Genomic DNA, 19514 nt, shown 5'->3' on the forward strand with positions numbered 1-19514 from the left:
GAAACGGAAAGAGAAAGTGCGATCTATATTGCAGCCATTTCAGAAACAATTTCTTTTCTGTTTTACATTTATGTTTAAATATGATTTGTTTTTGTTTTGTTTCAGTTTAATATGTTAATTACGAAAGAAGTTTGTGTAATTTGTAAATGTCGCAAAGGACGTGGTATGAATTGGACGGCAATACGCCAGGAGAATTGGAGAGGGTCAGACACAATTTTTGACCACTTGGTACGTTTTTATTTGTGGAAAATCCCTTCTTTAACGAATTTCGTTTTGTATTATTTTTATCTTAATTTTTAATAGATATTTTTGTTGATCAGTTATTAAAATCAAATAGGAACAGGAAAATGGCATTGTGAAATAAAGTGCGTAACAAGATGCAAACTCACCATGCTTTAACGGCCTGAAGAAAAGGCTAAAACATAAATTATAGCTCTATATTAAGCATACAGACTTAATTAGAGCTACAGAAATACAAATAGTTTGCTTAAATGCACAATACTTAATTTTCCAGCCCAGGGTCAAGTCTTTATGAACGATGTGGGACAGATGTGTAATGTAAAACTAAGGCGCGCTGTGACTGATTTTGTCGGCTGAATGAACACAGTTTGCTTTCTCATGTCTTTAAATCTGCAACTTTGCTGGCTAAAAATATGAACAGCTGGATATAAATCAATACAAATATATGGTAACATTCCTGGCATTAAACATTGGTCTGGGGCTTAACCTCTCATACTCTATGACAGCGGAGCGTGAGCCGCTTCAGCAAAGAATGCAACCCGGAAAAACCATCGGCAAGGATTTTTGCCGATAACCGATAGTTCGGCCAATCAACTATCGGTGCCGATTAATCGGCAAAACCGATACATCGGTCGACCTCTAATGTAAAGGAAAAGAAAGGAAAGGAGGTGAAGTGAAGCCAAGTATGGTGACCCATACTCGGAATTTGTGCTCTGCATTTAACCTATCCAACACACCCACACACCGTAATTCAATCCCTGCCGGACCTGAGACTCGAACCTGCAACCTTCGGGTTACGAGCCATTAGGCCACGGCTGCCCCCTAGTAATAGATTACAAGTAACTGTTAGTACAGTATGACAACATTTACACAATTACCAATACTTTGTTTACCAATTACGAAGCAATGCTTAATTTTATTCAGTCTGTGGTGTAAAAAGGTATCATTAACAATTAAAGAAAAAACACTTAAAGGAGCAGTTCACTTTCAGAACAAAAATGTACAGATAATGTACTCACCCCCTAAGATGTTCATGTCTTTCTTCAGTCGTAAAGAAATGGAAAACATTTCAGGATTTCTCTCCATATAACGGACTTCTGTGGTGCCCCCGAGTATGAACTTCCAAAATGCAGCTTTAAAGGGCTCTAAACTATTACAGCCAAGGAAGAAGGGTCTTATCTAGCGAAATGATGGGTTATTTTCTAAAAACATTTACAACTTTTTAATCTCAAATGCTCACCTTGCCAAGCTAGACTTTTTTTTTTAGATAATAACCGATCGTTTTGCTAGATAAGGCCCTTTTTTCCTTGGCTGTGATTGTTTAGAGCCCTTTGAAGCTGCATTAAAACTCTGGGGACTATAGAAGACCATTGTATGGAGAGAAATTCTGAAATGTTTTACTCAAAAAACATTTCCTTACGACTGTAGAAAGAAAGACATGAGCATCTTGGATAACAAGGGGGTGACTACATTATCTGTACATTTTTGTTCTGAAAGTGACCTACTTCTTTAAGGAAAACATGTTCAGGTCAAGGTGTCTGAATCATTTTTGGTCCCAATTTTTTTATCAATTTTCCTGGTAGTCCACTGTATGAAGAATTGTTTCAATGCTTTAAACTAGTGAAATTTGATTGGACCGAGTGCACCACTTGACCTTACAGTTGGTTGGACCTCTTACTCCGCTTGCGTCACCTGTGTGGCTGCCATGGCAACAAGAAAACGCTTCACAAGGCCTGGGTGAACCGAACGCTTCATTGAACTCTTATAATGGACGAACTATCCTATAACTTGACATTAATTCGATATCGTTTTATTTTGACTGAGAAATAAGCATATTATTCTGTAGCTACAATGGCAGACACGCGTGTGCTTCCCAGTGGTAAAGTTTACCGACAGATGTTTGACGCCCAGGTAATAGTATTTATAGTAACTTATTTAAAACAAATGTGCGTTTTACATATTGTTGATGTTTGTAATATTGTGGATACGTTTGGAAGCAAAATACTGGCCTGAAAGCAGAAGTTGGCGTATGTTGATAGTGGAGTGTATGTGCTCAGGTTCAGTTGTCTCTGGCTCTATTTGACTCGCGGAGGAAGCGTGTGGGGGATGAAGGCGATTATCTGCTTAGTGGAGACGCGGCAGACTCCGCATCACAGCAGCTCAATGGGACATTAAATATCACCACACGGTATGCTGCTGCTCAAGATAAGAATTTGATTTGAATTTAAAGACATTAATCAGCATTAAAAATGTACTCTGTTTGATAGGAACACACTTTATTCTGGTGGGGAAAAAAGTGAGGACCATACTAAGGAGGTTTGGGGTCTTCCAGACACTGTTGGTGAGAACTTAAAGTCTCAGTAATAAATAGGTTTTTTATTTTCTTTATTTTTATTTTCTTAAGGCATTTTACAGTGTCATTACCCCAGTAAGTACCAAGTAATAATATGAACAGCATGTATTTACTATAGGTTATGGGTTTGGTTTAGAGTTAGTTACTTATATATTTATTATATTGCATAATTTACCGTTAGTACTAGTTTGTGTAACAAGGATAACATGTTATGTGAAAAAAAAAACAGAAGTGTGTAGAGGTAAGTGGATGACAATGATCTGAGCATAAATGTTTTGTAATATTCTCTTTTTGTAATACAAGATATTTTAAAATGTTTTTAGAAGAAGTCTCTTATGCACTCCATAGCTGCATTTATTTGATGAAAAATAAAGCACAATATTAAAATTGTTAAATACTATTACATTTTAAAATGACCTTATTCTATTTGAAAATATTTAAAATTGAAATGTATTTCTGTGACATACAATGATATACATTTCCTAGTCCAACAACAGACTAACATATCTTAATATAATTTAGTATTTTTGTGGAAACCATAACACATTTTTCAGGATTGTTAGATGAATAGAAAGTTCAATATTTTGTAATATTATGAGTATCTTCACTGTCAATGTGTCCTTGCTACTTGAAAGTATTAATAAAAAAAAAAAACTTACTGACCCCAAACTTTTGAATGATAGTGTATGTAAAAATACAAACATTTGTTCAACCATAATTTGTTAATTTAGCCGAAAAAACAATAACATACTCAATAGATAATTCAGATAAACTCAATAAGACACTTTTGTCAGATTTCTTTTCAATCATAATAAATATATTGTATAACTACCAGTCAAAAGTGTTTGAACAGTAGATTTTTAATATTTTTTAAACAAGAGACTTCTTTTAAAAAATCATTAAAAATCCCTTTTGACTGGTAGTGTAAAATAATTACAAAATACTTAAAGCCTGTGTTTGATAGACATTACATAAAATGTATTTATGCCTAATAATTGTCCTAAAAATAAAACTGTTTCGTCATCTTTCCCAAAGGTCTTTTATAACTAAAGGATCTATTGTGGTTCTGTTTTGTCTGTAGTTCCAGAGAAAAAAAACTCAGACATCATTGATCGTCTTGCAGAGAAAAGGCGAAGGGATCACAATGAAGCTGTTTCGCAGTTGCAGACAGATTTGTCCAGCATCAGTGTGGTACAGACACCTGTCTTTGTAGTGCCTAAAATGTGTTTATTCTTATGTAGAGCCCAGTTAATAGATTGTCTAGTGCTTAATCACTATAGTAGTATTACTAATTATATTTCTCAAAGGTGCCTTATATTATGATATTTCTGCATTTAGGGGTTTGAACCATTATTCAGACAGACAGGAAACAATATCCTTCTTAGACTGTCAGAGCATAATGACAACATTGAAAACCTTATGCAAAAGATTGAAAATATCTCTGATTTGACAGCACACAGCTATGAGGTAAGGACCAAATGTCAAATTAATACAACACTTGCTTACAGCTCAAATTCAGTATTAGGAAGTGAATACGTGTATAGGACCACTGAACTCTTATTCATCCTTTGTCTTATAAAGGACATGCATGAGATCTGGAACAAAGTCTGCCATGAAACTTCCTTGAAAAGAAAGTGGATTAAAGAGCTAGATGAGATATATTCCAAATATGAATCTGAAAGAAAAGCTATGGTATGTGGTCTGTATTATGTAAAGCATATTTTCCCACAGTCAGAAGATTAGTACACTGCTTATTTGTTCCTCTTTCCTAGATTTCAGCATTATTGAAAAAGTCCACCACAAAACTGGAGAAAATTAGTTATTTGATGCCATGTGATGTCCACAGACTGATTGACAATGAAGCCATGGTAGTATATGCTACATGACAAATATGAATTTGTATGTTATCTTTAGTCATTTCTTTTCTCATTAATCCATGTTTTCCATAGATGATAAACCAAGCTCTGCTAGCAAATCGACGTGCTTTGCCCAAACTGTGTTTGAATTTGATGGAGAAACATCTGCAGATGGACATTTTCCAAAGACTGAGATGGGAGGAAAAGCTCCAAGATTGGAAAAGAATAAAACTTAATGACGCAGTCAGCCGGTTCAAGTATGTCTGATATTAAAAGAAATAGTGGAAATTCCCTTGCCAGAAAAGTAGTCCCAAGTTGTTTATTAACAAAATGATCTTTCTGATGAAAATAGTTGGTTATGGGAGTTTTGCTGGTTAAGAATATCATACAGCGGACTTATCTAATATACAACTTATACCCATATTTGTGTTATTGCTGCAGAGACTTTATGAACAGCCCTCACATTCAGAACCCTAAAAACATTCAAGATACTCTGAGCACTTTGAAGTCAGATCAGAAAACTCAGAGTGAGAAACGCATCCAAACACTTGAGATTCTTAGGTGAGAAATTAAACTGATTTCTAGTTTTACACGCTATTTCCTCAGTTAGATGCTGTGTACCATCTACTCGTATTTTCTTTCCCATGTGAAGAGACATGACGCCTCCAAGAATCTCAAAAGCATCAGTTGCAGAATGGTATTCAGCACTGTCTGTCATTAATGAGAAAATAGGTCAGAAAATGTGATACTCATTACAGTAATTTAAGGTTAAACAATTCTAATACATGCCACTTTGTGCACTTTAATAAATCCCCAACTGTGTTCCACTTCTTTAGATAGTATTCATGTTGCCACAATGGAAAAACTTCACAAAAACTTTGAGAACAACTGGCAAGTATGTTTGGCAGAGGTGGATCTCTTTAAGGTAAGAAGTAACTTGTGCTTTCACGTTTGTCTTGATTGTCAAAACACTACAGGAATGCAACAATATTCTCAACTCTTTACACACAGACAGAGGTGTCCACATGTGGATTCACCTCAGATGAGATACAGAATATTGTTAATGTGGAGATACTACCTCTCATTGGCCAGTGCCAGTCACAAACGGAGGTCTATTTGGAAAAGCTTGATGTAAGTGTAGTTTTCTTAGCATTTTAAACTAAATCTTTCCACTTCTGGATTATCCACCTTATTCTACAACATGGAAAAAAGCCTATGGGCGAGAGTTCCGAGTTTATTAGCCGCTATAGGGAAATAACAAGAAGAATTACAACGTGCAGTAAACGGTAAATAGTTATAAATTGATTTGCACTTTAATGAGTGAACCTTTTAGCAAAAATTGACGTAGTACTTGGTGGCAAAACCCTTGTTGGCAATCACAGAGGTCAGACTTTTCTTGTAGTTGGCCACTAGGTTTGCACACATCTTAGGAGGGATTTTGTCCCACATCCTTTTTGCAGATCCTCTCCAAGTCATTAAGATTTTGAGGCTGATGTTAGGCAACTCAAACCTTCAGCTCTCTCCACAGATTCTCTATGAGTCTATGGAATTAAGTTCTGGACACTGACTAGGCCACTTCAGGACATTAATGTTCTTCTTCTTGAGCCACTCCTTTGTTGCCTTGGTTGTGTGTTTTGGGTCATTGTCATGCTGGAATACCCACCCACAACCCATTTTCAATGCCCTGGCTGAAGGAAGGAGGCTCTCACCCAAGATTTGACAGTACATGGCCCGGTCCATTGTGCATTTGATGCGGTGCGGTTGTCCTGTCCCCTTAGCAGAAAAACACCCCCAAAGGATAATGTTTCCACCTCCATGTTTGACGGTGGGGATGGTGGAGGTCATAGGCAGCATTCCTCCTCCTCCAAACATGGCGAGTTGAGTTGATGCCAAAGAGCTCGATTTTGATCTCATCTGACCACAACACTTTCACTCAGTTGACAATGTGGGCACTGCAGGATTTCAGTCCTTCACGGTGTAGTGTGTTACCAATTGTTTTCTTGGTGACTATGGTCCCAGCTGCCTTGAGATCATTGACAAGATCCTCCTGTGTTGTTCTGGGATGATTCCTCACTGTTCTCATGATCATTGAAACTCCAAGAGGTGAGATCTTGCATGGAGCCCCAGACCGAGGGAGATGGACAGTTATTTTGTGTTTCTTCCATTTGCGAATAATCACACCAGCTGTTGTCACCTTCTCAGCAAGCTGCTTGGCGATGGTCTTGTAGCCCATTCCAGCCTTGTGTAGGTCTACAATCTTGTCCCTGACATCCTTGGACAGCTCTTTGGTCTTGGTCATGGTGAAGAGTTTGGAATCTGATTGATTGATTGCTTCTGTAGATAGGTGTCTTTTATGCAGATAACAAGCTGAGATTAGGAGCACTCCCTTTAGGAGTGTTACCTTTATAAAAGACACCTGGGAGCCAGAAATCTTGCTGATTAATAGGGGATTAAATACTTATTTCACTCATTAAAATGCAAATCAATTTATAACTTTTGTTTACATTTTTCTGGATTTGTTTAGTTTTTTTGTTATTCTGCCTGTCACTGTTCAAACCTACCATTAAAACTATAGACTGATAATTTCTTTGTCATTGGGCAAACGTACAAAATCAGGAGGGGATCAAATAATTTTTTCCATCACTGTAACTTGTAATTTATGGATGTGTTGCATGTTTATTTTATGTCAGTACTCTCATTTTATATTGTTATTGCTCATTTATAGTATATTTATAGTGTATTTGAACCTTTTTTACAGACAGCTTTCGAACGTTTGGCCAAAACCGCAGCTTATGACAGCAAGTGCTTATTCAAGTTTATGTGTAGGGCTGCTCAGCTTTGGGAGATCCACTGCACAGGCATGTTGAACAGAGAACAGCAGCTACAAAATTCTCTGGAGTCCCTCAGTCAAGTCAACGAACAAGAGAACCAGGCAAGATTGTGTTAACGGTTTTGTGCAATACTTCTGAAAGACATTTCTCATAAGTAATACTTTATACATCTTTTTTGCAACATTTTGTAACATTTCACACCTTGGCTATTTGCTGAACATGGATATAAGCTGTCAAATGTCTCATACGACAGAGGAAAGAGGCCCAGCTGGATATGATGTTGGACAAACTCAGGCAGGAAAGCTCAGAAGAAGCTCTGAAAACCTCCTTAGAGAAGACACTGAGCTATTTGGAAGAGGTTAAGAATGCGTAAGACACATTGAGATTTCTTTGAGGCTTTTGTTGTTGTTTGTTCATTAAAAGGATAGTTCACCCAAAAATGAAAATTCTGGCATTAATTATTCACCCTCATGTCATTGCAAACCCATAAGACCTCCATTCATCTTTGATTATATTTTGAGAGTTTATAATTAAGATTGAACCACTGATGTCACATGGACTATATCAGTGATGTCCTTACTACATTTCTGGGCTTTGAACGTGGTAGTTGCATGCTGTCTATACAGGGTCAGAAAGCTCTTGGATTTCATTAAAAATATTTTAATTTGTGTTCCGAAGATGAACGAAGGTCTTACAGGTTTGGTATGACATGAGGGTGAGTAATTAATGATGTAAATTTCATTTTTGGGTGAACTATCCCATTTAAGATACCTGCACTTTATTAAAAAAAGGGTGGAAAAATCAATGAAATAATGAAAACCTCTACATTTTTGTTCTTTAAGGTATATGAACATCTATAAGGATGAAGTGGAATCTGTGGAGTGTTACCCATCATTAGTCTTGCAGGAGTTACAAACATACAGTCATTCAGTCAGCCAATTTTTTAATATCAAAGAGATTTATGGCCAGGTATATATTCAAACAGAACAATTGCTGTTATTTCTGTTTGTTTAAAAGACAAACATTGTTACAATAGTGTTATTTTTGGTTACAGGACTCAAAGGATTTTTGCCAACTTTATCCTTCTCTTAAACTTGGTAAAATGAAAACTAACTTCTAACTAACTACTCAGGAAACTGAATTATTCTGTTGCCTTTGAAGCACCCTTTTTTTCATGTTTATTGTGTTTTTTACTCAGGTCAAAGCATGACAATCATTAAAAATGAAAGACTGAAGACAGAACTTGAGGTAAAACACAGAGGCGAACAAAAGCCACATTTCAACAATCAAGGAAGTTCAACATTCAGCTCGTCTAGTGCAATGGTAATAATGACACATAAAGCTGACCCCTTTTATTAAGTGTCTAATTAAATATTTCAATTTCCTCTTTTTTTGTAGGATGATCAAGATTGTAAGGCTTTAGAGTTTTCAGTCTCTGAAACCAAAGAGACTCTCACTACTGCAAAAGGAAATGTGTACACCTGCTTTGGGTTTCACACTTCCCATAATGAGGAACAAGAGACAGACCTTAAGGAAACCAAACTGGTTTTGTACCCAAAGAGCCTCACTGTTGAATTGCTAAAAGAGTAAGTGTACAGTAGAAATTAGAGAATGGAGTAATGCTTTGGTTGATCACAGTGATGTTCCACTATTTATTCATAGTACAAGAAAACAATTTACTTACAATCAACAAAATGAAAGCTATAAGCTTGAGTGATGAAATTTGAATCTGAAAAGAAAATTGTGCAATAAAAAAATCCATGTTCTCTTTTTTTATAATTTACTTCTGCTTGCAGTTCGTTCTGTTTTCTTTTTTTATTGTTTTTTTACATCTATATTTAGTTCCTGTAGAAATGGGTATCGTAGAGTAACAAAATAAATTATTATTAAAAATCCTCTGTTGTTTTGCTCCATCATAGCGTAAGACAGACATTTGTCAGCCATCTGGAAGAGAGATTTCATATTACTCTAACCAACACGATGACTGTTGTGGAAGCCAAGAAGGAGAAACTGAAAGCTGAGCTGGATCTTCGTCTGCAGCTCCACCAACCTCGTGCTGTAAGAATAGAGACTGACATTCACAATGTCAGAGCAGGTTTGTCCCCTCATCAGATCCAAATCCATTTTGTTTTTTTCTTATTTTGGAGTAGTGCTAAAACTTTAGCATACTAAAGTTAGTACTTATTACAGGAATAGTGTATTGAAATAATAATAATAATATGAATGTAATGTTTTTCTTTCTTTATTTATTTATTTATTTTTTACTTTATTTTGTTTGCTTTATGACAAAGTGCACCTAAAAGTGTTCATACCTGAGAAGATTTAATGTTTTTTAAAGTCTCTTCTGCTCACCAAGCCTGCATTTATTTGATCCAAAGTACAGCAAAACCAGTCCAATTTTGAAATATTTTTACTGTTTAAATTTTTTTTTTTTCTGGTTGAATATAATTAATATAAATATTCCTTTGATCAAAGCTAAATTATCGAAAGTGATGATAAATACATGTATAATGTTACAAAAGATTTCCATTCTAAATTTCTATTCTATTCTATTTTTTTTTTCTCTAAATGCTGTTTTCCTCTCTGAACTTCTTATTGATCAAAGAAACCTGAAAAAAATTCTTCTCAACTGTTTTCAACATAATATTTTTTTTAGATTTTTTTTTTTTTTTTAAATTTCACTGTTTTAGTTGTACTTTGGATCAAATAAATGCAGGCTTAGCGAGCAGAAGAGACTTCTTTAAAAAACATTAAAAATCTTACCATTTAAAAAGTTTAACTGGTAGTGTAAATGTGTTAAGAAACATAATTTCGAAGTGTACTCTGCTTAAAATTATAAGTACACTACAAGTGCACATTCAATACAATTACGCCAACTTCTTTTCACATAACTTTTCATTCTTTTCACATAACTTTTCATTCTTTTTCATAACTTTCTTCATTACATGGCCAGCTGAACTAGTGTTACATCGAGAACGCATGGATCGACACTGCAAGGGTATACTGGATGTCCTAGATGACTGCCGAACAAAAGTACAGGAGTTACAGATCCAGCAAAATAAACTGACTGAAGACTTCCTAATGCAAATCTACAATAGAGAGAAAGATTTTACAACTGCCACTAATTCTGAAAAGTAAATAAATGCAAATAAACTATGTATACTGGTAATTATGTGTACAGTTTATACATATTCTGGCTATTTTTATTCACAGGATAAATAAAATTCGTACCTCACTTCAAACCAATCTAAACAAGCACATCAGTATCATCCAGACTTTACAAAGAGACTTCAGACAGAAGACTGAATTCAGATTGGAGGGCCTGAGGGACTCGAATGTTCAGATAATGAGATCTTTTAAGTATGTCCTCGATATTCTCTGTATTATCAGTGTTGTGTTTTACAGTGAATTTAATTTTTTTTTTTAAATAATTGTCTTTTTAAAAAGATTGTTTTCTGAGGGAGGGAATTTTACACCCCACGAAATTGAAGTCTTTCAGTCACATCTGGAAAAAATGGACAAGCGCATTGATTCTGCAGAGTGGGCCATAATACAGGACATGGAAGAAAGAGAAACAAAGTGTCTGGAGCAGGTTGAGATTTTCAGCTCTTAGGTCAATCACACATTAAACAATTATAATTTAGTAACAGTGAGAATATTTTTTTTTTCAGGCAAAGGACATACTCAGGAAGTTTGAGGAAAAATTCAGTTTTCTCGCTATCGATCTGAAGTTCCTTGAAAAAATTCAACAAATTTTTACAAACACGCGTGTCCAGATCAAAGGCGAGGTATTTTGAGTATATTGCTTACTCTTATTTCATTTCCATTCCTCTGTCTACCTTTCATAATTTGTATTTGTCTGCTTAGGCGTTGAAGAGTAACATGCAGAAAAAGACAATTGACAGCATGCTGACTAATTTAAAGGAAATGACTGTTGAGTATGACCAACCCACCCCCAATAAGAAGGTAGATGCTCTAATATATTATTAGATTGGCATTTATGTCATTATAATACTGATCTACAGAAAACAATTTGTATTGTAGATTGTAACCATAGTGGAGATAACCAGTTTAACAACTTCTCTGATGGAGGAGCTAAAGAAGAGGTGTCAATACCTTGACTGCTTCTTGGTACGGCATTACATATTGATGCTATAGATATATTAAAATATAATCCCTACAGAAATGGATGATAATAGTCTGATATATTTTTATAGGATGCCTCTATGGCTGTCCCCCGACCACAGACTCCACTTCAGGGGGCATTTGCAGTTGCAACTCGGCCCAGGTCCCGTATACAGGAAAAAACAAGCAGTCCAGATGGAGAAGGCCTGCTCCATCCTAGCCGCATTGGAGTGTCTTTTCTGGATGATGCGGCGGTGGGGGTTATCAAAGGCTTACTCAAGTCAGTGTCCTTAAATTAGAAATATTCACTGAAGTAGATTCATACATACATTACATACATTCACACACACTGGTTTATTATGACCTAACATTATCCACATGACAAGTGACTCGATTCCACATTGAAGTGATTCAATTTTCCATTTAGTTCATTTGTGTCATTGCTTCTGTTGTGGGCGACTATTTGTAATGTCTTCAAACAGGAACACATGGCGTCTAGGTAAAATGCAAATTTAAAAAATGAGGAAATAATCTACTTCTCTTGACGTACATAATGTCTGTTTTCTGTGAGCAGGGTAGGCAAAGCACAAGACCCGAAGGAGCCAAACGTTGACTCAATAGAAAGACGCCCTTCAGCAGGTTGGATTGTTTATGTGTCCTTATCATATACAGTGCCTTGCAAAAGTATTGTTACACCTTAATTCTTTCGTTTTGTTGTTGCTGCTTTACAATAAACTTTATAATATACTTTTTCCCCCACATCAATCTACACGCCATACACCATTATAACAAAGCAAAAACAGAATTGTCACAACTTTGTGAATTTATTAAAAATAAAACAGCATTTGGCAATTATCTGCCATTCTTCTCCTCATCTCTTCACCTCTTAAGCTCTGTCAGCTTGGATAAGGGCTGGCAAACACTTTCAGGTCTCTCCAGAAATGTTTGATTGGGTTCAAGGCTTCAAGCCCAGGCTGTGGCTGATTTCCTTCAAACATGATGCTTGGAATTGAGGTTCATCAGACCAGAAAATCTTGTTTCTCAAAGTTTGAAGGTCCATCAGGTGCTTTTTTGCAAATTCCAAGTGTGTTTTCATGTGTCTTCACTGAGGAGAGGATTGCGTCTTACCTCACTGCCATAAAGCCCATATCAGTGAAATGTTGTAGTGATGTCTGTAGGTTTCATATGATCATGAAAATGTGAAAAAATGAAGGGGTATGAATACTTTCACAAGGCACTGTAATACTACTGTTGTGGTGTTATTAGTTGGTCCTTTTGCACTCATCTGTGATTATTTTTTGTGGTTTCTTCTAACATTATAAATTCTTTGCCTTCAGCAAGAATAATCTCACCTCTCGGATCAGACTGGAGGTCAGGAAAGAGCCCCAGTCAGTCTGGAATAGAGCCTCTGCGCAGAAAATCGGTGGAATCAATGACCGCCCAGAGGTTTGACATTTCAAATATGACATGTGAAAAAAGAAATTTAGGAAATACTATTAGAGAAGTGGCTGTGTCTCTCCTCTGGTGGTAATATAGTAATATAGTATTATAGTAATTACAACAAAAAAACTGAACATAAAAAACGAGCTGTAATAATTAGCATACTTTCCATTTAGTGATCACATAAAATAGACATTTATGATACAAAATGTTTTATACAGTCTTTGAAACTTTTCTGTTGGTTTAAGGAGGATCTCCAAACCCAACCGCTTTGATAAGAAGTTCCTTATTTTTGGCTCAAAACCTGAAGAGCAGCAGGAAAGGTCTGTGCATCTTCTGGCTGTTGTTTTATGTCCTATTTTTGACAAGGTAATTTCACACTTTGAATATTTTTGCATTTCTCAGTGTTCCTTTTAAAGCCTCAATCACCAGTATTCTTTGGAAAGCCAATGATATACTCCTCTTGGTGGCAGAGGTACTATGAAATATATGAAATATTAAGACATTCAGTTTGTATTTGGCAAATAAGGTGTTAAACTGTATATGTGTCACCATCAGGAGTTCTATAAGAAGAAAGAGCGCCGCCCTATCACTCGGCCTGAGCAACTGCAGGAGACATTTGATCAGTGTGCAGAGGAGATAAACAAAAGACTTCTTATCTACCAGAGCCAGTCACATGAATACCACAACAGCTGTCTGCAAGGTTAACCCATGAGATATTGTCCAAAATGTTACTTGCAAAAAACTAGACCAATTGTAATGCAATATGAATTTATTATGATGATGTCATTGTTTGATGATACTATCAACTTAAGTTTGACATCATAGGTCACTGTTTCTGTCATCATTTACTCACCCTCAAGTTGATCCAAAGCTGTATGAATTTCTTTCTTCTGTTGAACACACAAGATATTCTGAAGAATGTAAGTAACTGAACAGTTTCTGGTCCCCATTGAATTCTGTAGTATTTTTTTCCTTACTGTGAATGTCAGTGGGGACCAGCAAGTGTTTGGTTACCCGCATTCTTCAAAATATCTTCTTTTATGTTCAACAGAAGAAAATACTCATACAGGTTTGGAAATGATGACAGTTTCTCAAATACAATAATAAAAACAGAGATCTAATTATGAGACAAATCAATGTGCATTTTTAATATTTATGACAATTTGTGAATGTTTTTTCTCTGTGTAGAATTTCATCTCCAGTTGAAGGCCATTGAGGAGTTTCTGTCCAGTGTACCAGAGAAGCTTTTTTTCAAACTAAGAGATGAATACCTGGAGGATCTGATGCTAAACATGACACAAATTCAACACCAGTTTGAAGTGGCTCAGCAGCAGAGTGAACTAAAGAGGGTATGTGAACAAATGCAGAACAATAGTGAGGGCAGAGGAAATTATACTACCATCCTATCCTATATCAAGTTCCTCCTATATAGTCACTCTGAGGAAGAAGAGATGAAACTGACACAATGCAAGAGAACTATAGTATTATCTTCTTTAAATATCTGCAAATTATTGCACACATACATGCACCTGTAGTAAGCTGTCACTCAGTTTGTGCTGTTTTGTGGCCTGCTGTCACAGAGGGAACACAGTGGTCAGTTGCGTGTGCGTTTGAGCCATCCGGCCTGCGAGACAGACCTGAAGCAGCTGGCACTGGCTGAGGAAAAGAGACAGACAGAGCAGAGACAAGCCATTCAGAATGCCAGACAGGACATTCAGGTTACAGACTTGCTGCTTCAGATTTTCACTCAAGAAATCGCTTTTCTGCTTTTATTGCTGTTTAAAAATCACAAAACTTAAACACTTCTTGTTTCTGGATAGGCATGTGCTCTCAAAAATGCAGAAGAATTTGTCACTGCTCTTGCTAGGTTGGCGGAGACATTACTCTTCCAATTCGACAACCTCATAACCATTCATGAGGTTCAAGCGGGACGTAAGTTTATGAATTAGTATATGGAAATATATTAAAATCTATGGTGCCACAGCACAGGTTTGATATGCTCACGATCTCTGTTGGGGTTGATTATTGATTATAATATGAATATGATTAGGTAACTAACTTATCTCACAATTCTGACTTTTCTTAGATTTGTGAGATATAAACTAACAATTGTGAGTTATAAAGTCAGAATTCCAAGATATAAACTTGCAATTTAGAGTTTATAACTCACAACTGCGAGTTTATATCTCACAATTGTGAGAAAAAAGTCAAAATTGTGAGTTTGTATCACGCTATTCTGTGAAAAATGTCACAATTGTGAGTTTATATCTCACAATTTTGACACAACTCGCAATTATGAGTTTATGTCTCACAATTCTGAGAAAAAAGTCACAATTGAGTTTATATCTCACAATTCTGACTTTATAACTCTGTTACGAGTTTATTTCTCACAATTCTGAGTGAGTTTATAACTTGCAATTGCAAGTTTGTCACGCAATTCTGACCTAACTCACAATTGCAAGTTTATATCACTCAATTCTTAGAAATAGTTACAATTGAGTTTATATCATGCAATTCTGAGAAAAAAAGTTACAATTGTGAGTTTATATCTCACAACTCTGACTTTATTTGCAATTACGAGTTTCACAATTCTTTTTCAATTGTTTATACCTTGCAATTCTGACTTAACTCGCAATAACTAGTTTATATCTCACAATTCTGACTTTTTTTCTCACAATTGTTTATATCACACAATTCTGAGAAAAAAAGTCAGAATTGTCACTTTATATCTTGAAATTTTTAGAAAAAAGTCAGAATTGTCGCAATTTTGACGTTATAACTCGCAATTATGAGTTTATATCTCGCAATTGTCAGAACTGACAATAGTTAGAATTGAGTTTTTATCATGCAATTCTAAAAAAAAAAAGAATTGCAAGTTTTTATCATGCAATTCTAAAAAAAAGTCAGAATTGTAAGTTTGTATCACGCAATTCTGTGAAAGTCTCAATTGTAGTTTATCTCGCAATTCTGTATCTATCTTGCAATTGCGAGTTTATATCTCAAAATTTTGAAAAAAAAAAGTCACAATTGTGAGTTTCTCATGCAATTCTGATCTCATAACTCGCAATCTCATAATTGTGATAATTATTTCTCACAATAATGAGTATATAATACACAATTCTGAGAAAAAAAAAAGTCAGAATTGTGAGTTTGTTATGTCGTGGAGCAATTGATTAATTTCTCAGTGTAGTCACTAAAGCTCGAGAAGCAGAGTTCCAGATAAGACTTTATTGAACAAAGCAACAAAACCAAGACAACGGTTACTGCTTTGAGTCTTTGTCTGTCTGGGCATCCATTCTTATACCTGTCCACGCTAACCAAAATTGGTAATTCCGTTTTTTTATTGGTTATGCCTGTCCAGTTTTCCACAATTAATTACTAGCACACCTGCCCTATTTTTAATAGTGGAATTTGGCTAGATCAGCCATTTTTTAAAATAACTTTTATTCTGCCACCTCCTATTGGTTGGAGGTGGTCACATGAGACCTACATCAAACTTGTTTACGTGTTCCTGTCATATGTTAGGGATCACTCAAAATTCATTTGTTCACTTAAGTTCACTGGTTCAGTCCAGCGGAAATCACCGGTACTGCCCAATGGCAGATACCTAGGACTCACAATATGTATTGAGACATCCAGTATTGTAATAATCAGCATATTGATCATTCTATTAATTACTTTCATGACCATACATCAAATGTTTAAGTAAAATAATACCATATTGAGTAAATTAGCATAATATATTTTAAGATAACACAATAATATCTTGCAATTCTGACTTTATAACTCGCAATTGTGAGCTTATATTTCTCAAGTCTAAGCTTGTATTATGCAATTCTAAAAAGTCACAATAACCTTTTTTTTCCAGTGGCAGAAATAGGCTTCCATACTTTCAGGCATGTGATCGGCTGAAGACAAAAAAAAGAAGGAACCTGTTTTTCCCCCATTCGATATGACTACAAAATAATAATAATCACGAAGCTTATAATTTGGTTGGAAACCCCAGTGAGACTTTAAAGCTTCTCAGATATATAAATGTGATTTATAAATGTGAAAAAAAAAAACTTTATAAAGAACATATTACACAAAAAGTAACAATGTGATTACTTTTTTAGGAGTAACAACAGTGTAACACATTACTTATGAAGGTAACTTTCTGCAACACTGGTTGTAAAAATCAATTCACTGATTCAAAACCGCATATCTTTTGAAAAGCAGATGCTGAACAAAAGAAAGCGAATATTACTACACTCATCCGTCAGACACAAACCGACCTTCTGCTAGAAGACAAAAGCAGTACTCTGATACAGAAAGGCAGCAGGTGTGGAAACACTGTACTTTAAAGAATTCCCTTTTAAGCACTACTTCTTTTTTACTGTATATGGAATATTCATTGTGAAAGTTAAATGCTAAATTGTATGTGTTGTTTTGTAGAACATGGTCAGGCATTTGTTATTTCGGATGCACTGATGACAGCTCATTTCACAAACAATCTCAAGAAACGGCCACCATCACAACAGCTAAAACCACACTAGGACATCTTAAGACTATTGAGGAGCGAGATGCCGTACATGAAGTAAGTTAATTCCGAACGAGTTGGATCTGTAAATTGTGTTCTTGTCAAAACATGTACACTCAAAAAAATAAGTCATTGGATGAACTCAATTTAATTGAGGGCAGGATTTCCATCCAATAAATATGTGTGACCCCAACTCATAAAAAACAAATTCATGCAATGAAATGTAATTGAGTTGGGCCAACTCAATTTGATCAAATATAGTTTCAATGAAATTGATACGTTTATGAAGTAATTATTTTATGCTTGTTGAACTCAATCTATAACATTTAACTGGAAAACAAATAACTAGGCAGAAATTCTTCTACACTCAAAAAATGATACATTGGATTTACTTAACTTTAGGCATTAACCAACTTATTAGGCATTAGCCATAAGATGGCTTTGTTACATCCATGGCATGCCCAAAGTAGTTGTTTATTTTATTATTAAAACAACTTTAACTTATGTTATCAGGTCCTCAACCCAAGCACATGCTCTATGCATTCACAACAATGGTAACCCCCAAAAACACTACCATACCAGAAACTGTTTTAAATACAAACATAAAAGAACATTAAACATTAACAAGTCTCCCAATTTTATCATTTTATTAAAAAAAATGCATAAAATAAAATTTTATTTCAACATTTACTCTACTATTTCAACTCTACTTAATTGAAATACGTTCTTTCAAAATGAAAATATTGAGTTGAACCAAAACGAAACTGTTTCAAATCAGTTTAACACAATGCAATTGTTTAAATGGGAAACCTAACACAATGGTGTTAAATGAAAAAGATTTTTTTAAATTAACTGTACAGTGTGGTAGAATCATTTTTTTGAGTGTATGGTAGGAGCATGAAATAGACTTTAGTTCACTTTAGTATAGTAAGATCTATTAAAGCCCATTTCCACCACTGAATAAAAAATAAAAAAATGTAATTGCGATTTTTTTTACTTTTTTTCTCATAACTGTGAGATATAAATACACAATTACGAGTTCTAAAGCGGGATATAAACGTACAATTGGGAGAAATAAAGTCAGAATCGCGAGATATAAACTCAGTCCAAAGTTCAAGGACAGAAAGCTCTCGGATTTCATCAAAAATACCTTAATGTGTGTTCCAAAGATGAACAAAGGTCTTATGGGTTTGGAACAAGTGAGTAATTAATGACAGATTTTTAATTTTGGGGTGAACTATCCCTTTAAAGAGTAAATAGTTATGAACAAATATTATAAATATAAAACAAGTGTTCTGCTTGTGCAACTGTGTTAATCTTTCCCCAGCACTACGGTCAGAGGGTTCAGGAGGAGCTGTTCAAAGCCCAGCGAAAGTGTGACACGCAGGAAAGACAGCTGCAGCAATGGCACGACCACTGGCAGAGTCAGCTAAAAACCCTGGCTTCACTCAACTCTGAATGACCGCGAGACATTTATGAACACCGACAGTCTAAGCCAAGGTATTTAACACCACAAAGAGAAGGAACGCTACATCTTAAATGAACAACTCTGCTCGCTTCACTCAACATTTACAGGCGTATCTATTCAATGTTGCTGGATTCATGTAAAGATTAAAATAATGGGTTCTATGAATAAGTTTGATGATATAAAAAATTTTATTCCATATTTTCAAGTTTCATTGATTATTGTTGTGCAAGGATTAAATAAAAACAAATTCAAATTAAAGCTGCAAGCAGCGATGAACGGGCCCTCGCACACGGGCTCACCGCCGACCGGTGGCTTTAGGAACACAGCAAATGGTGGGTAGTATGCTTTTAATACAGTAAAAATAGGAGAAATATGTCAAAGTCACTTAAATGTGCCAAATTTCCTGCTTCCAGCTGGTGGCGCTATGCCTATAACTGATTATTGGCATGTAGATGTGTTCAGGCTGGCACTTTCATCAAACATATAAAGTTTGGTGCAGATTGACCTTGGTATGTTTGAGTTAGTGAAATATATGATATATCCTGCTGCCAACAGGTGGCGCTATGATAATATCTGAATATTGGCCTTTAGGTGTCTTCAGGCCAGGACTCTTACAAAACCTGTGAAGTTTGAGGCAGATCGGACATTTTATGGCTGAGTTATAACAACTTCTATGTCC

At 35.4% G+C, this 19514-nt stretch overlaps 1 protein-coding gene across 1 annotated transcript; it reads left to right on the forward strand.

Annotated features, from left to right (window-relative positions):
- Window positions 1-1635: 1635 nt before the first annotated feature.
- On the forward strand, window positions 1636-19033 carry ccdc180 (coiled-coil domain containing 180). Its single transcript, XM_073841208.1, has 37 exons — window positions 1636-2151; window positions 2298-2428; window positions 2508-2581; window positions 3675-3784; window positions 3932-4060; window positions 4175-4285; window positions 4366-4461; window positions 4543-4706; window positions 4891-5010; window positions 5102-5181; window positions 5286-5374; window positions 5461-5580; window positions 7208-7381; window positions 7534-7649; window positions 8123-8249; window positions 8335-8377; window positions 8479-8603; window positions 8679-8866; window positions 9200-9375; window positions 10234-10414; window positions 10494-10640; window positions 10728-10872; window positions 10952-11068; window positions 11148-11246; window positions 11325-11411; window positions 11498-11685; window positions 11980-12044; window positions 12743-12851; window positions 13094-13168; window positions 13251-13320; window positions 13404-13548; window positions 14037-14197; window positions 14429-14566; window positions 14669-14780; window positions 17067-17169; window positions 17283-17424; window positions 18695-19033. The coding sequence occupies exons 1-37, from the start codon at window positions 2092-2094 to the stop codon at window positions 18827-18829; spliced, it is 4452 nt and encodes a 1483-aa protein (XP_073697309.1). The 5' UTR covers window positions 1636-2091; the 3' UTR covers window positions 18830-19033.
- Window positions 19034-19514: the final 481 nt, after the last annotated feature.

This window comes from Garra rufa, chromosome 5, assembly GCF_049309525.1.
Source record: "Garra rufa chromosome 5, GarRuf1.0, whole genome shotgun sequence".
Lineage (NCBI taxonomy): Eukaryota > Metazoa > Chordata > Actinopteri > Cypriniformes > Cyprinidae > Garra > Garra rufa.

Bases quoted from the DNA above. Each gene is read 5' to 3' on its own strand.
- ccdc180 (XM_073841208.1), top strand. From the start codon at position 2,092: ATGGCAGACACGCGTGTGCTTCCCAGTGGTAAAGTTTACCGACAGATG. The intron at 4,061-4,174 runs GTAAGGACCAAA...TGTCTTATAAAG, and splicing joins TGACAGCACACAGCTATGAG to GACATGCATGAGATCTGGAA. The intron at 11,686-11,979 runs GTCAGTGTCCTT...TTCTGTGAGCAG, and splicing joins GTTATCAAAGGCTTACTCAA to GGTAGGCAAAGCACAAGACC.